The sequence below is a fragment of the Vipera ursinii genome (genome assembly GCF_947247035.1).
Source record: "Vipera ursinii genome assembly, chromosome: 2".
NCBI classification, from domain to species: Eukaryota; Metazoa; Chordata; class Lepidosauria; order Squamata; family Viperidae; genus Vipera; species Vipera ursinii.
The window spans coordinates 237,808,868-237,825,166 of NC_139513.1; the positions used below are offsets into that span (position 1 = coordinate 237,808,868).

The window sequence follows — 16,299 nt, forward strand, 5'->3', positions numbered from 1 at the left end:
TTCATCAGCTACAAAAGGAGTGCAACAGAGTAAGATTTGCTCAAAGTGACTAGATAGATGGTATAAACATATAATTTTAAATGGACAGCAGGGAGATAAAGAAGGAGCTGTTATCTGTCTAAAAATCCACCCCATCCACCTACACTGGCTATGGAACATCTGTATTGTGGGATAAAAAGGACAATTCAGCTTCCTAAGATGTATAACACTACATAATAACTGCATCTGTTGACATATTACTTTTGGTCCCTGTGCCAATGATGTTAGTTTGTTTGGATTTTCCTTTTGAATATGGAAGGAGAAAATCAGCTAGATGTTGTACTGCATAGACTGGAGCAGAATTGGAGGACTTTGACCTCTATAGTCATTTGAAGAAAGGTGAGATATGTCAGGGATTAGTAAGAAAATATGTCAAGTACCAAACAAAGGGAAATGCCCACACATTTTTGTAGTGATTTCTCTGGAGAGAGAGTTGTGCCAAGAGTTAATTGGCTCAACTTCTTCAAATCAACAAAAGCCCCATGACAACATGAAGATAGAAGGAGGCAATACCAATAGGTTGCCTTAGTTTCTAGCCCACAACATGATTAACTTTTTTTGCAACTCCTTCATCATCTCATGAACTGGATGCAATACTCAGTGGGTTCTAATCAACACAAAGGAAAATAATGATGATAATAAAATAATAAAAAGGAATATGAATATTCTTATCAAAAATGCTTATCTAGAACATTGTAAATTTACTACATCGGAAGAAATGGCATTTCCCACAAACTCTTCCAGAAGCTTTTTAAACAAAACACCAAGGAAAAGTTGTTTTTTTAAAACACACTACAATTAAGCTTTCTATAGAATATAAAAGAACAAAAAGATCACATTTCTAGGCTTTTCTATTTTCTATCAATCTCAAGTTTCAATTTGGCCTCTTTTTTATGCTTTTCACAATTGCATGATGAAAGGTGTAGTCTCTTGCTGAAGCAGACTAAGAAAAAGATTAATTCTGTCTTTGTTCCCTTTTAGAATTTGGAATCTTCCCTTAGCAGATAACCATACTATTTCCCTTTCAATTTTTACATATTCGAAGAATATTGTATCTTAAAACCTTTATTGCCTTTGCATTCTTCATCAAACTCAGTTCATTTTGAGGTTTAATCTTTATTATAATCTCAACAATTCCAGACTATCCTTTTGTTGTCTTCCATAGTGATTTTTTCTCTCTCTTACTTCCTTTATTTTCGGATTTTCACTAAACTTTGTTCAAACACATTGGCTTCTCCTGCTGTCTTTCTTTTCTTTTTTTCTTATTGGAATTATTTTAATTATGCTATTATTACCTTTTTTCAAGAACTCACCTACCTTGAGCTTCTTTTCCTATTACCATCTCCTAACACGGACCATAGTGGTTTTGAGTTTATACTATCTACTTTTTTCAAACTCCAATAAAGGTGTACAATGACAGGTTGTTGGTTTTTTTTAAAAAAAGTAAAGATTTCCCCTGTCCAGTTGTATCTGATTCTAGGGAGCAGTTCTCATCTCTGTTTCTTAGTGGAGGGAGCCAGCACTGTCTGAGGACCTTTTCTATGGTCACGTAGCCAGCATGACTACATGCCGAGGCACACAGAATGCTGTTACCTTCCCACCAAAGCAATACTTATTTTACTCACTAGGATATTGAGAGAAGTTGTCCATTTAATGAATATCTCTTGATTTTAGGGGGAAAATGTGAGTTTTAATTTCCCCTAGAATCAAGAAATATTCATTAAAAGGTCAACTTCTCTCAATATTTCAGCTAATTCCATTTCCTTCACTGTTACAGCTAGTCCTCGGTTAACAGTCACTCACTGATTGACTGTTCAAAGTTATAAAAGTGCTGAATGATTGCACTTACAACAACAGTCCTCGAAATTCCAGCCACATATAGTCCTTGAGTTATGACCTAATGGAGCCTGGCCGTTATGGTTGTAAATTGTAACATTCATAAAATGAATCACAATTAAAAAGAGATGTGGCTGCATATACAAAGTTCTAATTCCCTGATTATAATATTCCTTGATCTGAAAAAAAATTGTTTAAATAATCAACCCACAACCTTCTTTTCCAGTGTAATTTACAAGGGACTTCGTGAAATGAGCCAGACTCAAAGGCTTAAATATAATGAGAATAAAACAAACAAACAAACAAATTCAAGATGTTTGCAAATTAAAACAAAAAAGATGTTTGCAAGTTTGCATACACTGCTTTTAACTTTTTTTACTAGGTGTTGGGCGTGAATTGAGGCTAAACAACAGGCATTACCAATGGAACCTTTTCTCCAATGCTCTCATTGAGACCAAAGAGAAAAAAGTCTTTTCAACGTTGTTTAAGGATACGCTGGGGTGGGGAGATCGCGTTTATACTGTTGGTGTCTGCACTCTGCTCATGGAGCGCGTCACCGGTCTGTTTGTTGAGGTCGGCCGTATTTCTTTGAGTTGTTGTGCATCGGTTTTTGGGGGATGTAGTTGTCTCTGATGTCAAAAGTGAATTGCTGACAGTTCAAAGTGTTGTAGCCATAGCTCTAGTCATTGCCCGTGTTCTTATACCAGAGGTTATAAATAGCTGTTTCTCTTCCTCCCTGTGTTCTACAATGCAGGGTGGTTGTGTGTTTGTGCAATCTTGATTTTGATACAATGAGACACTCTGTGAATGCTTGCACTGTTTGCCTTCATATCACGCACGTCATTCGTCTTCCCAATTCCTTAGTGCCTGGTATGCAGGGGGGAGGTCTATGTGCCGGTTGATAGAGGAGTGGTTTGAAAACCAAGCTTCCTTAAACAAGCAGACGCCTTTAGAGTTGTCACTGGCAATTGCCTCGGTCCCTGTTAGATTAAAGACGTGGTTGTGTGTAGCCATGTATGCCCACACCTGTGAATGTTGTTCTTGTCTTCTAATAGCGAGTTTGTGTTCATGCACCCTAGATTTGGCCCATATATGGGCCGGCAAGGTGTTCAAAACACTCAATATAGATAGATAGATAGATAGATAGATAGATAGATAGATAGATAGATAGATATAGATATAGATAGATATATTTAGATAGATAGATATAGATATATAGATATATACACACACTCACACTCAAGATATATAGATATATATACACACACACCCAAGATATCTATCTATCTATCTATCTATCTATCTATCTATCTATCTATCTATCTATCTATCATCTATCTATCTATCTATCATCTATCTATCTATCTATCTATCTATCTATCTATCTATCTATCTATCTATCTATCTAAAACTAGCATCCAATGTAAAGTATATTTAACTAAAGATTACTTAGAATACTGGAGAAAGACGCTTTTTGCTAGCCTTATTAATGTATCTACATCTATCTATCTATCTATCTATCTATCTATCTATCTATCTATCATCTATCTATCTATCTATCTATCTATCTATCTATCTATCTATCTATCTATCTATCTATCTATCTCTGTGATAACTCTAAATACTTGAATCCCAGGTGTAGACATTTTACGCGCCAAAGAGCTGGGAGGAGGGAGTTTTGAATTTCAGACCAAGACCAGCTTTTAAATCAAAGCCGGAGCTATTGAGTCTCTATACAAGCGAGCAGGTGGTGAGCTTGCTATATATACGTTCTATATCTTGACCGTTGAAATGGTCACACAAGTGTACATGTAGGTTCTCCTTATCCTCAGCCCTTACTCTGATGATGTCAACAGCTAGTTGACCAAAGCTCAGTAATAAAAAGGCTATTTTTATATCCTAGAGTTCACTAATTTTATTGATTATATATATATATATATATATATATATATATATATATATATATATATATATGTATAAATAATAATTTAAATAAGGTAAGTTTTCCAAAATGCTATATTTAAAATTATTCTCGCTAATCTAATATGTATTGTATGCATAAAAATGTTATATAAGTGCCAAATACTGCAAATTCAAAGAAATTTTAATAAATACCTCAAAATTTATTTTTAAAATCTTAAAATCTCAATCTTAAAATCTCATGGAGAGAGATAAGTCTAAAATATAGTTCTATGAGTTTCTTGCTGGTTACTTATTATCATTCTGTATTATTACATCTTGTGTTGCTAAGCTTTGTCTCATTGCTCAGACTTTACATTCTAACTTGTTTTTGGTAGATCTCAATAACTCTGCATGAATTACATAGAATTTTTTATTATTTTAAAAACATTGCTAATATTTTGCTTGAAGAATATGCAGATGCCTGTCTTCATGAGAAAATGCTTTAAATTACAAATTTACAAATTGTGTAAAATTGTAATTTTACAAAATGTAACAAATTGTAAATTTGTTACAAATTCTTTACAAATGCTTTAAATAATTGAATATCTAAATTAAAAAAATGAAACTTAGAAGATTAACACAATTGAAGACACTGAACTTAACACTTGTTTCGTACTTTCAAGAATAAGTGAATGTGGAACTTGGCCATTCTCAGGGGATTATTTAATGTTGCAAATGTTTATAATTTGCATGTCTCTATGAAATTGTCACCTGTAATATGAAACAGCACAGTTCTAAGAAGACTGCAGAATTTTTTTTTGTATATAGATCAGCCCTAACATTTCAAAACCTTCACTTGACTTTTAAGAGGGCATTTACTCCCTAGTCAGGCATCCAAAATATGAAATCCTCCCAAAGTTTGCTTATTAAAGCGAGCATCTGGTCACATTTTCAGTTTAAAGAGTGGAGGAATAGCCTGTCCAGTAATTAATAAAAATTATTCACATTTTTAGAAAATATGTTGGCATTCCTCAAATTACTTTCTTTGCCAATCACAGCAGTGCATCTAAACTTTAATTTCCACAAATATTTGATAAATTATTAAATTAATGCAAAGCTATTTTTCATAGACATTTACTGTGTGATTATTCATCTTCTAGAACAATTATCTTACTAGATCTCATTTCACCTTCACCAGATCCATCCCACCTTCAGGAGCAGAAAGGACCCAATATGCAGTTCAAACTTTCATGAACCTATTTAATATATCCCCTGACAATCTGTCTTCCTCTGTCATAGGCCAAATATTCCAAACCAGTTCAGGTTTTCTTTAGATCAGACAGGTTATATAGATTGGGATATGCTTTTGCAGAGGTTGACATTAACTATTTCCTGCTTCTTTCTGACACAATGCGAGTGCCTTTTTAGGGAAATAAATGAATGTTTACTGCTTCATATATTTTTGTTTTCATTCTACCATATTTCAAGAAAATAAATATATTGCTAACTTTTACTACCCATGGACTTGCCAAAAGTTGGATTTGACTGAACAAATAACATCATCATCATTAACTTTTACTGATAAAGATATTAAGATTTTCAAAATTAAAATTATGATTACTTCTTGAGAATGTTGGGTTTAATCCTATATATCTTGAAGCTTATAATTAAGTATATGTTTTTATTTTGGTTATGAGTTTAAGCAGTCTCAGAATTTAGTTCCTCTTTATATTCAGTTTGAAAGTTAGTCATTTATATTGTGGAAAATTTCATAGAATATTGGAGGATCTGTTTTACTATACTGGTGAATCTTACAAAATTTGTAACAGTGACAGGCATTATTTTGACCTTTTCACTCATGAACATGAGAAAAGCTTAATTTTAAAATAGCTTCAAAATGTTTCTGAAGGTTCCTCGTAGTATTCTGAAATTAAAAGTACTTTTACTTAAAACTTGAGTCTGATTACCTCAGACTTTTTTGCCTGTTTATTTAACTTAAGTGCTTCTCATCTTTGCTCCTGATAGAGTTCAATCCTTTCAATCACACTGAAAAGATTATGTCAAGGATTATTATCAGGAGACAATAATCTCTTGATTATTTAATCTGAGTCTTCCAGAATGAATAACAGAATAGCAGAATTGGAGGGGACCTTGGAGATCTTCTAACCCAAGTCCCCCGCTCCAGCAGGAAACCCTATACCATTTCAGACAAATGGTTGTCCCATCTCTTCTTAAAAACCTCCAGAGTTGGAACACCTACAACTTCTGGAGGCAAGTACGTCCACTGACTAATTGTTCTAACTGTCAGGAAATGTTCTAACTGTCAGGAAATGTCTTCTTATGTTCTAGGTTGGTTCTCTCCTTGATTAGTTTCCATCACTGCTTTTTGTCCTGCCTTCAGGTGCTTTGGAGAATAGATCAACTTCCTCTTCTTTGTGATAGCCCCTTAGATACTGGAACACTGCTAATCCTTCTTTTCATTAAACTAGACATATCGAAATCCTGCAACCGTTCATATGTTTTGGCCTCCAGTCCCCTAATCAAGTGAATGATACCATTCACCAGTGTTTTCACCAGATTTGAGGTCTATTCCGCCAGTGTGCTGAGAGATTTCCTTCCAAACACATCATTCTCGTAATAGTTCTCCCCAGTGGGGTAGGGAGAGGGCCTGGGCCTTCCAGGTATGGTGGGAGCCCCATAGGCTCTGTCTGACCATGCCTGGGAGGCCTGAGCCCTCTCCCCGGTGTTCCGCTTAGGGACTTGTGCAGTCTTTTAATGACTGTGACTGGGAGAACCAAGATTGAGTGAGGTGGTCACATAGCATCTTGCTTAATGACTGCTTTGCTCAATTGTGGTTCTACGAGAACACCTCTAACCACATTTACTACTTTTTCAAATTTAAACAACAAATACCACAGATAGAAAATGATTTTATGAGGTGAAGTGTCAATTGCTGTTCCTTTCATCAGACACCCCAAATTTAGCAGAATTTAGAAATGATTAATTAAAGGCATATGCCACAAAATGGCTCCAAACTAATTCCTCTTATAACTAGTAATATTTTTATCATTAAAATGATTAAAAACAAAGAAATAAAATAAAATAAAATGTAAAGGACATTATTCAACCATGAAAAAGTAATCTAAAATCCATACTTACAGGCTGAGGCTGTTCTGCAATACAGCAGTTGAAACACAACCAGAACTCACTCATTTTTTCTTAACAGTTCAAAGTGCAAATCTTAAAAGTTAGGAGCGAGACACAACACTTCAAATCTGAAAGGTATCTTGCCCTAATAATCAGTGTGCACGAGGTCTCACAGTAACTAAATAAAATTCGTTCTTTAAGCTTCTTTGTCTACAAAATGAATCAAGTTGGCATCCACGTAGCTCTCTTCTTTATCTCTCAAGGTATTGATTGCAGCATCACCAAACCAATAGTTTCTTCATTTATTAACGTTTTAGTAAAATCCTGGAAGAAAAGCAAAAAAGAGAAAATTAAAGAAATGTGATATAATGCTTAATAGTTTTGGGTTTTAACTGCCAAACATTCTATATTCTACAAATTATATGCTATACGGAAATGAGTATAAAATTGCTTTTTCTACAGTAAGATCTGTAAGGAATAAATCTCAAATATGCAGAGACTCAGAGCATGTACTTTATCTTGCCTTTCCTCCTCTTCCATACTTCTCAAAGAACGCCAAAAAAGGCCACATTAAATATTCCATGTGAACATTTTTTGCACGATATCATGACACAGTAATAGTCCTCCTGATTCTTTACCAACAACCTTATTTATTATTGCAATCAAGTTTGTTAGAATATCCCTTATCTCTGTAGTATCTGTTTATGTCACCAGCCTGCTCAATAATCCAAGTTCATTTAAGTCTGTTTATGCAACCTAGTTGTGTTCAAGCTGACATGCTGTCAGACAAATATAAATTGACTACTGTACCCTACTGTTGAAAGAAAGGGAGTTTTCAAAATATAGACTATTTTTGAACTGCTACCTTAAAAGGTTTTAAGCTCCTATAGTGGAAAAATTGAAACACACAAGTTTCCATCCATACATTTGTCAGACTGAACGGGTAGTTAAACTCTAACCTAGAGTTTTTTGAAGAATTAATGAGGCATTCCACTGCTTTTATTTAGCTGTTTGGCATATTCTCCCATATTATTTTATGCTATGGTCAAAATATATTATAGAAAGATACATGGTATCAGGATGCATGATTAAGTCCCTTAAAACTGTTGTGTGTGGCCAATTTACAATCTTTTGAGGTTTAAATTAGGAAAGTTTACACTCACCCTGAAGATGTGCAGAAAGCTAATAAAGACTTGGTTATTCTCCTAGGTTTTGGGGCAAGGTGAATAATGAGTCCCTTTTGGATGAAGGCTTTGGGTTGTGTATGTGGGTTGTGTATTGTGTGTATGTGGGTTGCTTACACTGTATGTTGTTTTGGGCCATTCATTATTTCTTTTTGTCATTTCCATGTTTTTAATTTAAGTATAAGCTGCCCAAAGTTGTTGTGGGTTAGCAGCCTAAAATTATAGAAATGAAAATCGTTAAATGCTCAGTACTGTTTTGTAGAAAAAATATGGATTATGCAATCAAAACAAATCCTTCTATATACACTGTGAATGTTATTCTCTGTGTATATATATATATTCTCTATGTGTATGTACACACACACACACACACACACACAAACAGAATATATATTATTTATATATACATACACACAGAGAGAATTTTCAAACCTAAGGGATACCTATGTCAAAGTTATCTTCTTCCTTTTCTTTCCTCCAAGCTATGGTGATACAGAGGCTGTATGTCAAAATGTAATATATTGCAGTGATAACATAATCAAGGTAGGTGGTGGTTTGCAGCATCTACTTCTGAAATGAGAAATGATATCTAACATTCCATTTGACAGGTATCCAGATAAACCTATTCACACTGATGGGCACTATTCCATTCTCCCATCCTAATATTTTTCTGGTATGTGAAAAACAAAATATATGATGCAGACATGATTTGGTTCACAAATAAAACTCTTCTTTGGTAAGGAAAACCAAAGACAAATGTCTCATAATATTATTTAGTTTAGTTTCCCATAACAATGAAGGCAATAGAGGAACATAATTTCACAATGAAAGAAATTTAGAAGTATCGTACTTCAGTTATAAAATTAAACCAAGATGTTTGGTTTGTTGTACTTGTACTGGCCAGATTCACACATGCTAATCTATAGTAGGTAGATTACACATCATGCTAAAACAAAAACAAAGCCATATTACAACTTTTATCTTTTATTTGTGTGTTGTTGCCATTACAGATACATATACTTTGGACACACTATGGAAGGGTGAATGCAGAAAATTCCTGAGAATGATGGGAAGAATATTGAACCTTGTTCTGCCAAGTTTTCTGACAGGAATTTCTTGACAGTGAGAATGATCAGAACAGCTTGCCCTCCGGAATTGTGGGTGCTCCATTGCTGGAGGTTTTCAAGAGAAGACTGGATAACAATTTGTCTGGAATGGTATAAGGACTCCTGCCTTGGACAAATGGTTGGACTAGAAGACCTCCAAGGTTCCTTTCCTTCCAGCCCTGTGATTCTGTGACTTGCACCTATGATTTCAGCATCCCACCTTGTGACCTTCCCTGCCAGTTTCCTATAAGCAAAGTCAATGGGGAAAGCAGAGGGAAGGTTGCAAGTCACTCCACTAAGTTGCTTCTACTCTCCCCCATTTGGAAGCAACCCCCCCGGCCCCATTGCACTTGTTCCTCACGGGCTACGAACACATCCTTCCCCACCCAGGAGCAGCTACTCTTAGGCCTATTGTGCCTGTTGGCCACTTCCCTTCCTGGTCTCTTACCCATCTGCCATCTGGTCTCTTACCCGTCTGCTTGCAAGTGTTCTGAACCAGCCCTCTTCTGGCCTTGTAGTAAGGCAAACCCCTATTCAGATAGAAGAGACTGGAGAGCGTCCAAGGCTAAAAGGCGTCTGCCAAGATTTATTACACAATTAACATAACAAGAAACAAAAACACTAGAGCTTGACTCCTCAAGCGGAAGAGTTGCTTTCAGCAACCAGCCCCTCCCCAAACACTCCTTTTATTGAGAGCTCAGGGCGTGGTCTCCCTGAGCCTCCTCCCGAGGAGTCCCACAGCCTTTCTTTGTTTGTTCCTGCTCGACTGCCTCCTGCGTCAGGCGTCCTTGAACAGGGCCAGCTGTGGGTCATCATCCTCCGCACTATCGGGCTCACGCAGCTGAGAAGAGGTCCCCGGCTGAGGGCTCTGCAAAGCCTCCAAACCATCATCAGCCGGTTCGTCTCCCTCCTCCCCCTCATCTGAGTCATCCGATACATCGGAGCCGGCTGTCGGACCCACAGGCTGGCCCTGAGTCACAACAGCAAGCCACCTAGGTCTCGCTTAACAAAATGCAATCCTCAGTAATCACAGCCGAAGGGGAGTGCTGGGATTGCATTGCTAAGCAACGCAGTCATGTGATATTGCTCTTTACAATCACATTGCTTAGAGAAAGAAATTCCAGTCCCAATTACCGAGGAGTACCTATAACAAGAACAGCCATTTAGTGACCACAATTGAGACAAAAAACTTGCTTGAGTGAAGCAATGCCTAAGTGAAACCGTGACTAGGCTTATGATTTTACCTCAGCTTTCCTTTGCTTCACAGACCTGAGAAGGTCATAAATGTGAGAATTGGTTGCAAAGGTACTTTTTCATCACTGTCGTAACTGTGAATGATTGTTAAATAAAGCAGTCACTAAATGAGGGCTAGGGGATAATTGGAAACATCTACTATTTAAAAAAAAATAAAAGTGGCAGTCTCTCTACAACTTAATTGTCTTGAAATATGGTATTTTTAGCATTATCAGAAACTCTAAGACTAGAGACTGTAGCTCAAAGAAGCTAGGGAATTCCTGAGTTAAGGAAGCCTTAATCATTTGAAATCTTTAATTCAAATGGTTCATTTGGTACACACATTTCTCTTTCAGTAACTCCTCATAGAAAAATATGGCGTGCAGGTTCTTGTATTTGGAGGGGTATTCTTATATCAGGACTTAATGGTCTCTTGAGATGACATCAGTATCTACACTTGTTTTCTTTTCTTTGCAGTGCTGTCAACACATGTTGCAATGCTAAAAAAAAAATCTGAAGCAAACAAGTCCTCCCTAAAAAGTTTTGATTCTGCATGAAAAAGCTCTTTGTAAATCCATAAAACCTTACTACAATTCTGCCATTTCCTCTCCTATTTAGGTAGTTGCTTTAACAAGTATCATAATAAAATTGATTACATGTAAATGCACACATTGTCTTTTGTTATCATGCGAGAGCTTGGAAATATCCTGCAGTCCACATATACAAAAGATAAGAGTGGGAAACTGAGTATGTGAATATCAACATGTTTTAAATTCTTCTATTTCTTAGAAAAAGTTTATAGAGGAGGTATCTGAAAATGATGAATATTTTAAGAAATCCTAATACCATCTTAATGTCTTGGTAATTTTTTAACCCATCTGCTCTACATATAGGAAATCTATATAACAGCTGCATTGAAGTGATGTAAAACCAGCATTATATGAGGACGGCAAGATGCTAGTAAGAACGGATACTGATAACTTACTTAGTTTTGTTGAAGTTCTGGCACATAATAAAATTACGTTTTTCCATTGTAATATCAAGCAGTATCTCTCCCCCTGGAGTCAGATGGAATTAGTGTTAATGGGTCACGCAATTTATTTTAACTATCATAGATGAATTGCCCTCACGTAAACAAACCCTTATTTCCACTCCTGCTCCCTATTAGGATGACATAATTTGTAAAATTTGATATCCATTAAATACTTGGCATAACTGATGCATAATAAGGCAACAGACAGCAAGTTTTTTGTTCTGTGGTATAAACATGCTGCTTAATAAACCACTATAAAATGCAGCATTCTTGAGCTGCTATATCGCATAAAGCTACCTATAAATAGATCTTTGTACCACTAGAGTATAAAGCAAGGTTGAATCACTGTTTTTTCATTATTACTAGATAAGTGCATCTCCTCCTTATGCATAATAAATGCAATATTTCCCATTAAAGTCATTTAGCATTAATATATTTTAAAGTTACAAATTAAACCTATCTCTCCTTCAGAAAACACATCATGCTCAGTTACTCCCACGCAATTTCCTTTACAGTTAACAAGCCTATGACTATTTAAGGCCTTGTAAGGCATGTGGTTATTTTTGGATTTCTGTTGCTTTGTGAACATTTTCAACTTTCAGCCTGATTATAAAGAGATTTTGTGATATGCAGAAAATTTAAAAAAGGTTTCCCCTCCCTTCTTTATCTTTGTTATAGAGTGATGCAAAGTATTTGGGCCAGAATACAGTTTACGATACCGATCAAGTAATTAAAGTAAAATGTTTAACACATAAACATTTCAAATTAGATGAATGCTTTGAAGATCAAAGCATTCATTTCTGAGTTGGATTTTTAACCCCCAACTATTGTACCATATTATCTTCTTAAAATATTTCCCTTTACTTCTTTATTTGGATTGGAAAAAATATGAAACATAAGAGGTGTTACCCATAAAGCATGAAAAAGCGTGCGTCAGAAATCTATGATCCTCAGATGTTACTATCAAACTAAAACACCCAATCCTTCACTATTCACATCTAAGCTGGGACTTGCAGTTTAGTACATCCAAAGTTCAAATCTTAGAAGATAGTGTAATTAGAACACGCACTACTGAGTCACTGAAAGTAAGATTATGTTGATTGTACACAAAACATTGGAGATAGCAAATATTCCCACAAAATATTCTAATTTAGCAAATATTCTTACAAAATATCTACATAAATGAAATTAACATTGGGGTAAGACGAGAGTATATTCAATTAAAGGGACAAAGTTATAGAAGAATATCTTTATTGTCATTGAGTTATGTCACAACGAAATTAAGTGCTGTCCACAGTGCACACTACATACAAGAACCACAAGTAAAAGCATACATTATATACACACATCCTTCACATTCTATTCACCATTGCACTGCCCCTAATATTGCACTTCAATGTTGCACTATACAGTAGTATTTAATATGGTTACATCTCTGGAATAAAAACTATTTTTAGCCTATTTGTAATAATAGAACTAAAATGAACAACTGAAGAAAATATTACTTCGAATTTAATGTATTGACATACACTTAACTTCAGGTAAGAGACACGGTGGCTCAGTGGGTTAGGACGCTGAGCTTGTCGATCAGAAGGTCGGCAGTTTGGCGGGTCGAATCCTGAGTGCCGCGTAACAGTGAGCGCCTGTTACTTGTCCCAGCTTCTGCCAACCTAGCAGTTCGAAAGCACGTAAAAATGCAAGTAGAAAAATAGGGACCACTACGGTGGGAAGGTAACAGCATTCCGTGCGCCTTTGGCGTCTAGTCATGCCAGCCACATGACCACGGAGACGTCGTCGGACAAGCGCTGGCTCTTCGGCTTTGAAATGGAGATGAGCACCGGCCCCTAGAGTCGGAAACGACTAGCACGCATGTTGACCTTTTAGTGCTAATTTAGCACAAGAGAGTAGAAGTTCATTTTCTATTGCATATTAAGTATTACTTTATTCAAAATAATACAGTCCAAACACAGGGAAAGCTCAATTTTTGCTGCTGGAGGTATCTGTTACTCTCTTACAGCACTACAGGAATCCAAAAAATATTGGTTCCTGATTATCTTGGAAAACAAGGGTGGTGTTTTTCTTGGTCTTTCTATCAGTGCAAATGTGATGCATCTTATCCTGTTTGCCTGCCATGCCCCTTCCTATTTCTGGGCTACATAAAGGGAAATGCAAATAGACTGGCCATGCAACAAACTTTCCCTCCTTTCCCCATAGGTACACAGGTACAGTAGTTTCCTACCTAGAGCTCAGTAATGGGCGCAACCTCATCAGCAAGAGATTATGCTGTTTGCTGAGCAAGTCTGTTTTTAGTCATTTCTGTGAGTAAATACTGTATGGTTTGAAATAATGATAGGCACAGTGCTATAGTGCAGACTTTCTGTATGCTGAAGACTAATTGTAGGTAGATTTACAGTATTATAGGAGAAACTGCACAATAATTAAAAGTAGCCTTATTATAAGAGAAAGAAGCAGCCGACAAAAGTATCTTATTGACTTACAGGAATCTGTCATTTAAACTCTGTAATTACAAGCAGGTTCTGACTTCATGAAGTTAATGGTATTCATTACTTATTCTGAGAAGGTAAAAGAGATCACACCAAATGACTATTACATATACAACAGGCAACATTGAGAGACTATCCTTTATATTCTTTAATATTAATTTTTCAACAAATAATTCTTTTACACTATCCATTTGAAATAAACTAGTATACTCTAAAATTACAGCCCTCATCTCCACCCTTTGGAGTAATTGTCTTAGGGTTTTTTCCCCTTTTACCACACTGATTCTGAACTACTGAACTTCTGTCAAGAACTAAATATATCATTAAACATCCATCATGGCACTCACGAATTCCTGAAAGTGATACATTTTTTTTCCCTACAGTGTTATATAGAATACATTAACTATGAATCTACAGCCCATTTTCTTAATGAAAGTTATTCCAGTTTGGGGCTGCAGTACAGAAATGTACAAAAGAAGCTGCCATATTCAGTAAAATTCATCTATCAGAAATACTAGTAATGATTTCACTAAAGATACTAGCAGCTAAATAAATCTAATCCAAAATTGCTCTGAATTCCCAAATCTTAGAACCTGACCTAAAGTAATGGCTTAAGACTAATGTTCTAATTATATTTGGGAGGGGGAGGGTGCCAGCCTCATTAAAATGAAATGTTTTCATAATAGTCAAAGAAGATTTAAGTGTAAGTAAGGCAGTGTACAATTTACAGTAAGGATTTGTACAAGCTGCTCTGTGTCTGAAGATGAAACATGAATAAATCACACAAGCCAAATAAAGTTCACATGTTGCTCCAATACCCCCAAATTTATGGAAATGCCTCCCAATTTTTCTAGTCCCAAAAGTCTTGGAAAGAACTCTTATTGCTACCTCCTATAGTATACCAATATTCACAGCGTGAAGCTATTCTGCATAAGAAATTTTTACCATCAAGACAAAGAATGTGAATATTACAGTAATGGCACTTGTTGATCAGTACTGTGTTATTCTGAGCAAATGCTGTGAAAAATGACCCAAAGAATAATGATCATTTATCTAAGTTCCAAAGAACTATTTTACAAAGTCTAAGTATATATTTACATGATAGCATACAGCCTATGAACCCAGGCTTGTACCCAATTTTCAGCCTAATTTCAAAAGTCATCTGACAAAAGTAATTGGTCCTGGGAAGAGGACCAATCCACCATTAGGATGTGACTAGAACCCACCATAGATTACTTTATGTGGTCTATGATGGAGTTTGGTTATCCGTGCTATTATATTCACAACTTCCTGCTCGTTAGAAGAAAGGACAGCATACGGAGTTATTTTGGGGGGCATATCACATACTATTTCATATACATTAATCCCTTCCCACCGACCACCCAGAAATCTACCTGTGTGGTAATCGATCACAAAAATTTTGACACACATTACTAAATATGTAACCCTAGCTAGGAAAAAAACCTGTAGTCTTATTCACTCTCTTCTCCCCCCCCTTCCCTAGCAAGACTGTGGTAGAGCTAGTTGAATCACTCTACACAGCTGGGTGATTAATGAAGTCTATTGTATTCACATCAGCACCATTATTCTGATTAAATCAGAGCTTATGCAAACAGAAAATCACATGGGTGAGGACACACATCTTGTTACCACTGAAATATTTTAAGTCAATTTCTTCAAATGACTATGGCCCTAAATGCTGCGGAAATCTTAAAGCAAAAAGCAAAATAAAATGCTTGAAGTCAAGCAAGGGTTTTCCAACTTTTATACGAATATATATCCAATTCCTGCTGTTGCAAACTCCCCAGCTCCATGTCAGTCTTGCAAATTGATAAACCTTTTTAAAGGCGCTACCGGTAGTAGTTGTCATCAGAAATGGTTTCATTTGTCTAAAACAGATTTTAAAAATCCCCAAATCGATCCTCCTCCGAAAACGGTGGTCTTGCTTATCTCTAAAGCTCAACATCTCAAATTATGACCGTGTCGTCTGGCTAGCACTTTGGAAGACTGCTCTGATTCTTTTCTGTTAGGTCTTGTTGCTAAGGTGCCAGCTGCTCAGCCAGTTCCAGCTGAAATACAGATCTTTCAAAGGGGTACAAAGGGCTTCATTATCTTTTCTTAGAGCACTCATGGAGAGAATGAAGCTCTTGCTGGCCCCCTCTCCCTTGAATAATTCCAGCCACTCAATCATGCCTATTTACATATGAAGAGCCATGGAAGGGAAAGAATCCAACCTGTTTCAAAGTTATACTATCTTCTAGGAGTTGTTCTCAGAAATCAAAGTACTCTTCAGGTCCATTCATTCAGAACCCAAT

The 16,299-nt window shown here is 36.1% G+C and overlaps 1 protein-coding gene across 3 annotated transcripts in view; it reads right to left on the bottom strand.

Moving 5' to 3' along the window:
- Positions 1-16,299, bottom strand: part of CDC42SE2 (CDC42 small effector 2) — a 60,561-nt gene that overhangs the window by 17,369 nt on the left and 26,893 nt on the right. For 2 of the 3 annotated variants that reach the window (XM_083354663.1, XM_083354665.1), the window contains exon 2: positions 6,937-7,248. In XM_083354663.1, the coding sequence (XP_083210789.1) occupies positions 6,937-6,990 (54 nt within the window). In that variant the 5' untranslated portion in view covers positions 6,991-7,248. Of the gene's footprint in view, positions 1-6,936; positions 7,249-9,685; positions 9,705-10,206; positions 10,260-16,299 lie in introns of those variants that run through there. The other variant, XM_083354664.1, reaches the window with a different exon arrangement.